Source organism: Zosterops lateralis (genome assembly GCF_965231275.1).
Source record: "Zosterops lateralis genome assembly, chromosome: 18".
In the NCBI taxonomy this organism is placed as follows: Eukaryota; Metazoa; Chordata; class Aves; order Passeriformes; family Zosteropidae; genus Zosterops; species Zosterops lateralis.
Genome location: NC_139778.1, coordinates 819004 through 832403, shown reverse-complemented (window position 1 = coordinate 832403; position 13400 = coordinate 819004). Strand labels below are relative to the sequence as shown.

Below are 13400 nucleotides of genomic sequence, written 5' to 3'. Positions count from 1 at the left end.
TCCATTGGCAGCCCCAGGGGAAGAGGTGAGAGCTGTGATTCCCAGTGCAGCATCCCCAGGTGTCCCGGCTCAGCCAAGAGGGGATCCCTCTCCATCAGCCGCCACAACCCGAGTGACAACAGGCGTCGGGCCCTTCCCAGCCCTTGTGTGAAATAATTTAGAAAAACCCCTGTACTTCCAGGAGAAAGTGAAATAAAGGTTTGCTCCTCCCTTGCTCTCCAACGCTCTGTCCAGGTGAGGCTACCGACACAATTTTCAACCCTCCCATCACTCACAAGACACTTTGAAAAGGTTGGAAAGGAAAATTTCTGTCCAGGCAGATTTCTCCCGTGGTCTCACAGCTGTGTGCAGGACATGAATCCAGGCTCTTTCCCTGCCCACTCCTCTCTCTGCCCTCTGTAATCCCGGCGGTGCAGGACGTTGGTGCTGTGGGCAGGAGTTCTGTGCCCACTTTGTGCTGTCGAGCCCCAGAACAAAACAATCTCTCTTTCCACAAATCGTTCCGTCAGTTTTTACACTCCAGTCTCCACTAAACCTGGCGGTGTACAAAACACTTCCATAAATTCCTCCCCCAGCAGAGCTGAGTGTCTCCTCCATTCCCGTGCTCTGTTTCTTTAGTATCTCCCAAAAGAAGACAGGATTTTTCCCTCCCCACCATTAGATCACTGTTTTCTGCAAATTCTCACTCGGTTTGGGGTTGACCGGCTGCTCCTTCTGCTTCTGCCTGGGATGGATGGGGAGCAGCCGAGTCCCTCCCAGACCCTCCACGGCTGAGAGCAGGAAAACCTCCCTGTCTCCTTATCAGTCCCCAGGGCATCCTAATCCCTTTATAAATGAACTCCATTATACAGATATCTTTTTTAAAAGCCTGCCTGTCACTCCGGGCAGCCCCATGGCAGCTCTGGAGGCTCTTTGGAGCGGGGATGAGATGTCCGTGTCCCTGCCCCTGTCCCTGCCCCTGTCCCTGTCCCTGTCCCTGCCCCTGTCCCTGTCCCTGCCCCTGTCCCTGCCCCTGTCCCTGCCCCTGTCCCTGTCCCTGCTCCTGTCCCTGTCCCTGTCCCTGTCCCTGTCCCTGTCCCTGCCCCTGCTCCTGTCCCTGGTCCCCGCTGACACACGGAGCTGTCCCGGTTCCATGCCAGCCCTGAACAGCGGGGATCTGGCAGCGCTGCAGGGGACAGGAGCTGGGTTTATGCAAAGCCAACATTTCCTGCTGATGGCAGAGGCCAAACGGCAGCCGCTGCTCCGGAGGCGCCCTGGGGATGGAGCAGATGTGGCTGTGCCACCGCCGAGCCCCGGCCCGGCTCCGAGGGCCCTGAGCCGGGATGTTGGATTTGATGCCTCCTGGAGCTTTTTTTTTTTAATTTTTTTTTTTTTAATTATTATTATTATTATTATTATTTTTGTGTGTGTGTGTGTGTGTGTTTGTTTTTTCTGCTAAGGGGCCAAATGTTCTACCAGGCAGGTACCCGGACTGTTCCAGCCATCCTCACCCGTCATCTCCTCTGTCCTGGATGTTGCCCAGGACAAAACTGGTGGAGGAAAAAACCTCACCACAGTGCCCTGAAGTCCTCCAGAAAGTCTTCAATAAAACTCTGCTCCCACCCCAGAACCAACCCCAGAGCGGTCACAGATGGGATGGGAACTGGGAATTGAGATGCAGGGTAGAGAAAAGGAATCACCTCAATTTAATAAGAGACACCAGGAACTCCCTGGAAGGAAATCCTGCAGATCCATAAAAAGCACAAGAGCCTCCACAACCACTAACCAAAAGGCTGAATGTCACAAAAGGGAGGCAAGAGAGATCTAAGGCCAAAAACTAATCAACCCTCGGTGCTCACAAAAACCCCTGAGGATGAAGGGGAGATAAATTAACAACACAGAGACAAACTCGTGCGCCCAACCGCTGCCACTTCCCAGGCCAGATATAAAATGCTGGGAGTGCTTTTACGGGCAGTGGGGATTCCAGAGCCCTCGGGTGCTTTTTTTGCTGCATCCCTGGAGAGGCAGCACGTCCCCCCCGCCCGGGCAGGCACAAGGAGTTTGCGAGGCCAGGACAGCGGAGGCTGAATAAGGATGACATGATTTGGCCCAGTTTGAGGAGGGCAGAGATTAGCCGTGGACAAGCTCAAGGGAAGGCAAGTGTCCAACCCGGAGTGCCAAGCCTGGTTTTGTTTTAGCCTTAACTGCGCTTTTTTGTTTGTTTGTTTGTTGGTGTAAAAACCTTTCTGTTGGAAATCAGTTTAACTTTAAGCTTCCTGAGAATAAAAGCCTGTGAGAAAGCTCTGCCCATGCGAGGCTCCCTTGGGAGGCTACAATGGGAGCCTCGGCAGCTCGTGGGCCCAAATTTCTATGGCTACAGCACCCATCTGCTCAGCAATACAGATCCCCCTGCTCCTGCAGCACAATCCTCTGGGAGCTGCACCAGGAGGGGCTGGACGGGACCTGTGGCTCCATGGATGGCACAGGGGGCCACCAGAAGTCCAGCCCTCACAGGGTTGCTGGTGAAGCTGCCCCAGTTGCAGTTTCCTGAGCACAAGGACTCCCAGTGGGAACCTGAGCACCTTGTGGGCACAATTTTTTATGGCTACAGCACCCATCTGCTCAGCAATACAATTACTCCTGCACACGAATTTGTCTCTGTATTCTTAGTTTATCTCCCCTTCATCCTCAGAGGTGGGAGATGGATTTCTGTGACCACCGACGATTGATGACTTTGTGCCTTTCTCAACCAAATCCAGAATATTTTAAAGAGCGCCCCCCTCACACACTAAAAATGAGGCCCAGGACAAACCTGGATATGAGAAATTATGAGCATTCCTGTTATCATTAGGAGATAATGGGCAGCACCAGCACAGAGCAGCTCCAAAACCCCCTGAGAACCCGGGCTGGGTTGTGCTGCCACATCCAGGCATCAGCCCCTGCCTCGGGTGGACAAAGGAGGTTACACTGTGGGGGCCCTGCTCTGGCACCCTGGGGATCCTCTGTGGGACCCTGGAGATCCTCTATGGGATCCTAGAGATCCTTTATGGGGCCCAAGGGACAGCTTGGGGTTCCTGCTCAGAGCCTCTCTTCAGGTTGGGAATGTGGCTGTTTCTCCAAGCAAGAAGGGATGGAGGGATGGATGGATGGATGGAGGGATGGATGGATGGATGGATGGATGGATGGATGGACGGACGGACGGACGGACGGATGGATGGATGGATGGATGGATGGATGGATGGATGCAGCCTTCCCCATCCTTCTGGAACAGACATGGCCACAAGCAAGGTGGACATGGGGACATTCAAACTCCTTTTCTCCTCACAGATGGATTTGCAAAGCCATTTTATTCCCCTGACTCCCATCCCAGAGGGGACTGAAGGGGCAGAGGGTGCAGTGGATGTGCCCCTGTGTGCCCAGTCCCTGCCAGCTCCACCAGTCCCTTCCCAGTGCTGCAGCCAGTGCCTCTGTCCCTCTGTCCCCCTCAGGATAAACCATCTGCAAAGCCCTGAACCACCATGGGAGATGAGAAGACAGGAAGGACATCTCCCACCAGCCCAGCTCTTCCTGGTGGGACACCTCTGGGTCTCTATGAGCCATTGTCAGCCTCTGGTGGCCCAGGCCATGCCCTGGCTCCCTGCTCTGCCTGGTCTGGGGGTGCCTGGACCCTGCAGACCAGCACTGGCTCACAAGGAATCCCTACAGGGACTGTCCAGTCCCAAAGTCACCACCAGCTCAGCTCCTTCCTCCGTTTGGAGGCCGAGGAGAAGGGGAAGGAACCATATCATGGGGGTCTCCAGTATCCCCCAGTGCCAGCCTGGGGAGGGAGAATGGCTGCAGACAGGACGGGAACCGGGAGAGCTTTGAGGTGGGTGATTAATGCAGGATAAAGGAAAGGGATCACCTGAATTTAATTTAAGGGCCACCAGGAACTCCCTGGCATGAAATCCCTCCCATCCCTCGGTGGGAGCACAGAGAGAGGAGCTGGCTGTGTGGGAGGATGGATTTCCCTGGTTGTGCTGAGGGTGGAGGGGCCCCGTCTGCTGCAGACGCCTCCCGGGACCACCACGGGGCCGATAAAGGCCCGGGTTTCACTGGAAGGAAGTTTTTCATTGGGAGTGTTTGCCGGGCACTTCTCTCGGAGTTCCCGCTCAACTCCTTGTCTGAGGTGAAGTTTCCTTTCCGCTGAATAAGAAACTCGCTCGGAAATTGCTCTGACATGAGACACATCCCAGCCTGGGAAACCCTTCTGCGGCGGAGCAGAGCCCGTCCAACACCAGGCTCCCCGTGCTGCCCGTGCCAAATCCCCTATCTGGGAACACAATGTGTTTCCTTTCTCTCCCTGCGCTCTGTTAAACGCTCTCAAGGCATCGCAGAGGGCCAAAAACCGAGCACCTGCAGCAGGGCTGATGCCAGGAACACCTGCAGGGGCCTGGAGCATCTCCTGGCTCCGTGGGGAAAGGCTCTGGGGATCCGGGAATGGAGTCTGGACTTCTCCAAGAGCCTGGCAGCGGGATGCAGCCCGGCCTTGGCCAGCAGGGCTTTATCCCAGGCAAAGGTGCTCGGTGCAGATGGAGAGAAGGTGTTTGTTTGTCCCAGCACTCAAACAACCCCGCGGTTCTGGAGAAACTGTGCAAACTGGAACGCCCTTTGCGTTTTAGTGATGTAACATCACTAAATCTGCTCCAAGCCCCTGCCCGCACTCCGGTGTGTCCACACAGGCTCAGCAGAGCAGCTGAGCTCTGACAGCTCAGACCTTTCCCAGCTGCAGTTCCTCTCCCGGGGGAGCTGCATCAGGACAAACCGGGCTGGGGAAGGGGCTGGGGAGAGAGGCAGGATGGAGAACAGAGCTCCGAGCTCTTCTCCAAAGCGAGTCCTCCCCGCAGCACCGCGGCTCCCAAAGCCGCACCGCAAGGCCGAGCTCTTGGATCAGCTCCTTGCCAGGTGAAGCTGATGGGAACCTGAAGCTCTGCAGGAGCAGGAAAACCTGGAGAACATCTCCTCAGACCAAGCCCTGTCCTCTCCCTGAGTTAGAAAGAAAAATTTCAATCTGTCTGGCAAAAAAACACCGTTCCCATGGGAAATTTTGACTTTTTGTCAGAAACTCCAGAGCATTTTTTTTTTTTTTTTTTTTCAGCCCCAAATCAACATGAATAGGAACAAAGATTTAGTTTTGGCGGGGGGGGGGAAAATCGGCTTACCAAAGAAAACACCCAAAATTTTTTTAAGCAAAGCAGACGCATTCAATAATTTTTTTTTTTGTCCTTGGATTTTAAAAAGAAAAGAAAAAAAAAATTAAAACTCCTAACGGTTTTCTAGAAAGGAAAAAAAAAAAGTAAATTCAGTTAAAAATAAATAAATAAATAAATAAAAAAAAGCAAAAATCTAAAAAAAAAAAAAAAAAAGAAGGCAAAAATAAAATAAAATTTAAAAAAAAAAAAAAAAAAAAGGCAAAATTTTTCCAGGGAGCTCAATGGGGGTTATTGTGATTTTTCTCTGCAGGGATTACCCCGGGCACTGTGGGCTGGGCAGGGCAGGGCACAGAGGGGTTTTTTTGGCCATTCCCGGTTGTACAGAGCGATAGGAGAAGGAGCGGCAGGACTGAGCTGAGGAAAATTATTTAATTTTCAGCTTCATCCTTGCAAAAGATCGAGTTCCCAGCAAAGCCGGTGGAAAAGGGAAAAAAACAGAGCGATTTTCGTTTGCAGGAGCCTGAAATGCAAAGGCTGGCATTAAAAAAGTGACTTTTTTTACTGGAAACCGGGAACTCGCTTCCCTTTTATTGGGAATAAATTGGGAGAGAGAAGGATGGGAGGAAGGACTGAACGGGAGCGTTTTCAGGAGGGTTTTGGGGGTCCTGCAGAGTAACCCGATGGGGATGGGGGGTCAGAGAGAGCGGAGATCTGTCCCCAAACTGCCGGAGCCGCCACCGCCAGTGTCCCGGTGCCACCAAGGTCCTGTCCCCGCCTGATAACCCGCCCTGGCCCTGGCCCTGGCCCTGCCTCCCCGGGGAGAAACCGCGCTCTCTGCAAGGGACACAGCTGAACACAGCTGACTGTGATTTTGGGGGGAAAAAAATAAAAAAAATAAAATTAAAAAAAAATTAAAAAAAAAAAAAAAGGAAAGAAGGGAAAGAAAACAAAAAACAAAACAAAACAAAACAAAAATCCCACCAAACAAACAAACGAACAAACAAACAAAAATCGACTCCCCACAAAAAAAAAAAAAAAAAAAAAAAAAAACCCAAAAAAAAAAAAAATAAACCCCCCCCCCAAAAAAATAAAAATAAAATAAACCCCCCCCAAAAATAAAAATAAAATAAATAAAAAACCCACCCCCCCAAAAAAACCCGAAAAAAAAAAAAAAAGAAAAAAAGAAGAAGAAAAAAAAAAAAAAAAGAACTCGGCGAGAGTTTTTTCCTATCGTCGGAGCTGCAAATATTTTGGAAGACGGGGCCGTGTTTTCCGTGTAAACAGGGCGGGCGGCGGCCGGGGCTGCGCTCCCTCCGCGGGGCCGGGGAGAGTCCGGGGGGTCCCGGGGGGTCCCGGGGGGTCCCGGGGGAGCCGAGCCCGGCCCGGGGCACCCCAAAGCCGGGGCAGGGTCCCCAGGGCTCAGCGCCCGCCCCGGCCCGGGGTAGAGCGGCGGGGATAACTGAGGGAACACTCGGCGGGGACTCCCCAAACCTCTAACCCTGATCCCCCCGGCAGAGCCAGGGACGCGTTTCCCGCTCGGGATGGACGGAACCGGCTGTTCCTGCCCGCTTCTCATCCCGCCCTGGGGCTCCTTCAAACCCCTCCCGGGGCCGCTCGCACTTCCCGGGGATGCGGGGACGGAGCTGTGCTGGGCTCCCCGCCCTGCTCCCGCCGCTTCTCCTCTCCGGGGAGGGCCAGAGCCCGTCCCTGTCCCTGTCCCTGTCCCTGTCCCTGTCCCTGTCCCTGTCCCTGTCTCCGTCCCTGTCCCCGTCCCTGTCCCTGTCCCCTGTCCCTGTCCCTGTCTCCGTCCCTGTCCCTGTCCCTGTCCCTGTCCCTGTCCCTGTCCCTGTCCTTGTCCCCATCCCTGTCCCATCCCTGTCCCTGTCCCTGTCCCATCCCTGTCCCTGTCCCTGTCCCTGTCCCTGTCCCTGTCCCTGTCCCTGTCCCTGTCCCATCCCTGTCCCTGTCCCTGTCCCTGTCCTTGTCCCCATCCCTGTCCCATCCCTGTCCCTGTCCCTGTCCCATCCCTGTCCCTGTCCCTGTCCCTGTCCCTGTCCCTGTCCTTGTCCCCATCCCTGTCCCATCCCTGTCCCTGTCCCTGTCCCTGTCCCATCCCTGTCCCTGTCCCTGTCCCTGTCCCTGTCCCATCCCTGTCCCCATCCCTGTCCCTGTCCCTGTCCCTGTCCCTGTCCCATCCCTGTCCCTGTCCCTGTCCCTGTCCCTGTCCCTGTCCCATCCCTGTCCCTGTCCCTGTCCCTGTCCTTGTCCCCATCCCTGTCCCATCCCTGTCCCTGTCCCTGTCCCTGTCCCTGTCCCATCCCTGTCCCCATCCCTGTCCCTGTCCCTGTCCCTGTCCCTGCTGTCCCTGTCCCCGTCCCCGTCCCTGTCCTCGGGCTTTTCGGCGGCTCCGGGCCCGTGTCCCGGGGCAGTTCTGGGATCCGGGGACACTGCCCGGTCAGCCAGCCCTCTCCCCGCGCTTTCCCGGCCACGAGCGGCGTTTTCCCGGAATCCTGAACGCTCCTTATCGCCTCTCCCGAGCCCTTTGGTTTTTCCTGCCCATGGGAGTCCCCGCAAACCCCAACCAGTGCCTCCGGTGTCCCCGTCCCGCGTCTCGGTGTCCCCTGTCCCCAGTCCCCGTGTCCTGCCCAGCATTTTTACACCTGGAGGTGGCTCGGTGCTGTCACCAGCGGGGTCCCGAGTCCCTCAGTGTCCCATCCCATCCCTGTCCGCGCTCCCTCGGTGCCCCAGATCCTCAGTGTCCTCCTGCCATCCCCGCGTGTCCCCGGCTGTCCCCGAGCCTTCGGCGGCCCCTCTCCCTCCCCCCCGGGGACTCACCCACACACTCGTTGGCCTCTCGGGCGGTGGCTCTCTGCCAGGGCCGGTCGTAGTGGAAGGGTTTGCAGCGGTCGCACTCGGGCCCGGCCGTGTTGTGTTTGCAGTCGCACACCAGGCTGTGCTCGCGGTCCCGCACGCAGCGCGAGGCGTGCCCGTTGCACTTGCAGCGCCCGCCGACCTGCAGGTCGGACACGGCGTAGAAATACGAGTCGCGGGCCAGCTCCGAGTCATCCTCGCTCTCGTCGCCGAAGGTGTGCAGGCGGCTGAAGGTCACCCTGATGTCGGTGGCCGTCACCCAGTCCTGCAGCACGGGCGAGTTGTCGAAGTCGTGGGCGGTGGGGCGGCCGTCCAGGGTGCTGAAGGCGATGAGGCCGCCCGAGAGGGGCCGCACGTCGGTGTGCGAGTCCGTGCACACCGCCTCCTGCTCGTTCTGCCGGGTGATGGCGGCGCGGCTCGGCCTGTTGTACATCTTGCGGCACTGCGTGGAGTAGAACTGGAAAGGCACCCAGGTCTTGCCGTAGTCCATGGACTTGTGGATGGCCATGGACTCGGGGCGCGGCGAGCAGAACTGCAGGCTCACGTAGGTCACCTCGAACTTCTTGCCCAGGGACAGGGTGAGGGTGACGTTGCGCGGGTACTGCACGAAGCTGTCGGACTGCCAGCACGTCAGGTTGTGCGGGTTGTTGAGGTCGGTGAGGAAGGCGGGCGGGTGGGCGCGCCGCGGGTCCGAGGCGTTGCACAGGTGGCAGGTGCGGAGCCGCTCCTCGCCCTTCTCCGTCAGCACGCAGAACCGCGCCGGCGGCTTCCCGCAGGTGCTGGACACCTTCACCTCCTTGCCGAAGGCCGAGTTCACGAAGTCGGGGATGCAGCGGCGGGGCAGCCCGTGCTCGTCGTAGCAGGGGTCGGGCTGGGCGCTCTGCGCGGCGCGCAGGGGCCGCGCCAGCCACGCCGCCGCCAGCAGCAGCCACAGCGCTCCCCTCCGCGCCATCCTGCGCGACCTCCGCGCCGCGGGCGCCTCAGGGAGCCCGGAGCATCGCCCGCCCCGCGGCCAAGCCCCGCGGAGAAAGGGGAGACGGCGGCGGCGGCGGCACCACAAAAAGCGGGGCCGGCGGGTCCCGCCCGCCTCCCGCCCCGGCCCTCGCACGGAGAATGACTGGCGGTCCCAGCCCCCTCGGAGCCGCCTTTGAGGTCACGCTAAAGGAGCGACATCGCGCTCAAGGAACAGAACAACGACATCCACTGGCGGCTCAGCCGGAGACGCGCGGGAGGGCGGGGGGGGGATGGGAGCGGGACCGGGCCCGCCCCGACACCGCCGTGATGGGCCGAGGGGCTCCCGAGCGCCCGAGGGGCCGGGCCAGGGCCCTTCCCTTCTATCCCGCCCCTCTGTGCCCCCGACGGCCCCGGGGATGCTCCGCGGGCGCGGAGCGCAAACAGGGAAAGCGGCCCCGAGGAGCCCCGCGCCCACCCGGGGAGACGCCGGGGGGATCGGGACGGGAAGGGCTCGCAGGTGGGACATCTCCACTCCTCCACCGCCCCAGACACGGCCCGGCTCCTGCGCTGGAGCGGCCCCCGCAGCCCTCGCCCCCGAGACACAAAACCCGCATTTGCCGGGGGAGTTTAATGGGGGAAAACACCGCGCCCGGCGGGCCCCGGCAGGTGGCTTTAGGGGGCTTTAGGGGGCCGATCTCGGCCAGGAGGGGCCGTGTCTCCATCACAGCCCCGGGCAGAGCGGCCACACGGGGCTGGGCTGCGCCCTCGCCTCGCTCTGCGGGCTGCCGGCTCTCCCGTCACGGCGAGGAAGGGGTTAAAGGCCCCCGAGTGCCGCTTCCCCCCGGGGGGACGGTCCCGACATCCCGGAGGGAGCCCAGAGTTCCCCTCCCTCGCCCCCCTTCGCTCCCTCTTTGATTAAAAGGGCACTTTTATTTTTCCAACGCTGGTGCCCTCTCTCGGAGCGCTGCCCACGCCGTGTCACTCAGCGGCGGGTTCTGGCACAGGGATCCCTCCCCGAGGGGCGGCCCGGGGGGCTGGGGGCGGCCCGGCCCCCTCCCTCCCCGCTTTCAATCCCTTGCCACCGAGCTGAATAAAAGTGGTTGTTGTAAATTGAATTAGGGCCTGATTAATCTGCTCCCGGGCCTGCCGGCCCAGCGGGGCGGCTTTGGCAATGCAACCGCCTTCCCTGCAGGGCAGCGGGGCCTCCCCGCCCCCATCCCTGCCCCGGGACCCCCCGGGACCCCCCGAGCCCCGGGTTTGTTAACTGTGCCCCGGGAACAGCCCCTCCGGCCCTCCGCCGCCGGGGGGGAGAGGAGGGGGATGGGGATGGGGGGTCCGGGCCCTCTGGCCCCACTCGGGACACTCAGGGACAGTCCCGGGATTCCCCAGCCCCGGGGAAAGCTTTAACCGCACACCCGAATGGCGGGGAATTGGGGTGGGGGGTCTGTGCTCCCTCCGGCTCTGGGGGGAACCCCAGGGAGGAAGGTGGACACCCCAGGGAGGAAGGTGGGTACCCAGGGAGGAAGGTGGATCCCTCAGGGGGGAAGGTGGACACCTCAGGGAGGAAGGTGGATCCCTCAGGGGGGAAGGTGGATCCCTCAGGGGGGAAGGTGGACACCTCAGGGAGGAAGGTGGACACCTCAGGGAGGAAGGTGGATCCCTCAGGGGGGAAGGTGGATCCCTCAGGGGGGAAGGTGGACACCTCAGGGAGGAAGGTGGACACCTCAGGGAGGAAGGTGGATCCCTCAGGGGGGAAGGTGGACACCTCAGGGGGGAAGGTGGGTACCCCAGACTGAGCTGTCCCGGGGGCCAGGCCGGGACAGAGGCTGCGGGAGGCCCCGGGAATGGCCCCGGGAATGATCCTGGGAATGGCCCCGGGAATGGCCCCGGGAATGATCCCGGGAATGATCCCGGGAATGATCCCGGGAATGGCCCCGGGAATGGCCCCGGGAATGGTCCCGGGAATGGCCCCGGGAATGGCCCCGGGAATGGTCCCGGGAATGGCCCCGGGAATGGCCCCGGGAATGGTCCCGGGAATGGCCCCGGGAATGGCCCCGGGAATGGCCCCGGGAATGGTCCCGGGAATGGCCCCGGGAATGGCCCCGGGAATGGCCCCGGGAATGGTCCCGGGAATGGCCCCGGGAATGCCCCGGGAATGGTCCCGGGAATGGCCCCGGGAATGGCCCCGGGAATGCGCACAGGGCAAGGCTGAAATGTCACGGTCGCTTTTAACCCCCAAATCCCGCCTGTCCTTCCCCGCCTCACTCCAAAACCTGGGGTGACTCTGGGGAAAGCCGCCCCCCGCAGAACCCCCCCCCAAAGCCGCCTAATCCCATTAACGGGGTGTTAATGTGACACCCCCGGGGCTCCGGGTTCCCCCGGGGCTGCGGCTCTCGCCTCCCTCCTGCCCTTCTCGCCGCCTTTACTCGGTGTTTCCCGACCCGCGGGGTTTCTAATGGCTCTTGCGGTCATTAACGTGATTTACTGAGGTTTTCTCCTCTAATCACCTCTCCCTCGGGCTGCTCAATGCGTGTGAGCGGCTCGGCGGGGACCGAGGCACTGCCCGAGCCTCCCGGGGGATGGAACGGGGGAAACCTCCACGGATCGGCCCCACTTCAATTTGGATTTCCCTATCATGGAGCACCAGCCAGTCCTGGCCCTCGGGAGGGGTCGGATCCTGGTCGAAGCCAGCCTGGTGAGACAGCGGAGCATCTCCGGGGCCGGAGCCTCGCTGGGAGCAGCACCGGGGCTGAAACACCGCTGGGAGCAGCACAGGGAAAGGAGAACAGCTGGGACCACACCGGAGCATCTCCGGTACCAGCACCGGGGCCAAAACACCGCTGGGAGCAGCACCGGAGCATCTCCGGGAAAGGAGAACCGCTGGGACCACACCGGAGCATCATCCCCGGTGCCCCGGTAAAGGAGAACCGCTGGGACCACAGCAGAGCATCATCCCCGGTGCCCCGGTAAAGGAGAACCGCTGGGAGCACAGCAGAGCATCATCCCCGGTGCCCCGGTAAAGGAGAACCGCTGGGACCACAGCAGAGCATCATCCCCGGTGCCCCGGCGTGTGTCCGGCCCGGGACCGTCCCCGTCCCCCCGGGAGAAGCCCCGAGGCCGGAGAACCGGGAAAAACTTTATTTCCCGCACCGAGGACAGCGGGAAAAGGCGGCCCCGGCGCTCGGAGCCTCTTTTAAAAGTCAAATGGCTCCGGGTGCCGGGGCTGGTCCTCCTCCTCCCCGGGAACAATGCGCTGCCCCTGCCGCCTCCCCCTGCACCGGGCTGGGATAAAGGAGGGGGAAAGGCCGGGCGGTTCCTCTCCTGCCCCGCTCTCGGGGGGCGCCTGGAAAAGCAGAGAAGACCCGGCTTGAAATAATCAGGAGCGATTTATTCCTCTGGAGTGACAGTTCTTTTGAGCGGTGGCCGAATGGCAGTTTGTGTCTTTCTGAAAGCTTTTCTTCCAGATTCTGTTCAGATTAGGCTGGGGAGATGAATGAGGCCATTATCCGGCCCAGTAGCTATTCTGAAATGCCAAATTAATTACCAAGGGCTAAATCAAGGCGATGGGGGCTGGAGGGGGGGAGAGAGGCGGTTTGAGGTGTGAAAATATCTCCTGGATCTTTTAAACGCGGCCATGAGGGGCTGCTCCACTCAAAGCCCAAAAATTTTGGTGGGGAAGCTCGGGGGCATCTCCCACCTCCTGCGGGGCATTCCCAGGTTCCTTCAGCTCCCAAAATAATCAGTGGATCTTTTTTTTTGCCGTGGGAGAGGGACTGTGCAGCGATGCTGATCCAAAACTCGGTTTCTTGGTTTGGAGGAGAATAAAAACACCGCGGGGAAAGGGGAGACAGAGAGGTCCCAAGGGAATTAGGGAGGCTCCTCTCCCGGGCCGGTGTCCCTGTGCCAGCACAGATGACAACATGTACACATGACATTTAATCCCCCAGCCCCAAGGCCTGCGGCTCCCGGCGGGCAGTTATTGTTATTATTGTCGCTGGAATATTTACGCTTTGCTCCCAAACAAGTGTAATTTCCCCCATCGCTTTGTAGCTCTTTGGTCCCCTAATCCAGTTTTCTCTTCTGTTCCCCCGGAGACCACACCTCTGGCTGCTTGCATTCATGGGGAAAAAAAACCAAAAAAACCCCCCAAAAAACCCCCCAAAAAACCCAAAAACCCAAACCAAATCAAAACCAAAACAAAAACCCCAAAACCCAAAAAACCCCCCAAAAAAACCCAAAAAACAAAACAAAACAAACAAACAAACAAACAAACCAAACCAAACCAAACCAAACCAAACCAAAAAACCCCCCAAAAAACCCAAACCAAAACAAAAAACAAACAAAAAACCCCCCAAAAAACCACCCCCAAAAAACTCCCCAAAAAAACCTCAAAAAACCAAAAAC

The 13400-nt window shown here is 59.1% G+C and overlaps 1 protein-coding gene across 1 annotated transcript in view; it reads right to left on the bottom strand.

Annotated features, from left to right (window-relative positions):
• The window catches only part of NTN1 (netrin 1), a gene marked incomplete at its 5' end in the record, with an annotated part of 85883 nt that extends 76889 nt beyond the window's left edge, over nucleotides 1–8994 (bottom strand). The window contains one exon of the mRNA XM_083874820.1: nucleotides 8007–8994. Coding sequence (XP_083730946.1) covers nucleotides 8007–8994 — 988 coding nt within the window. The remainder of the gene's footprint in view (nucleotides 1–8006) is intronic.
• Between the last annotated feature and the right edge of the window lie 4406 nt (nucleotides 8995–13400).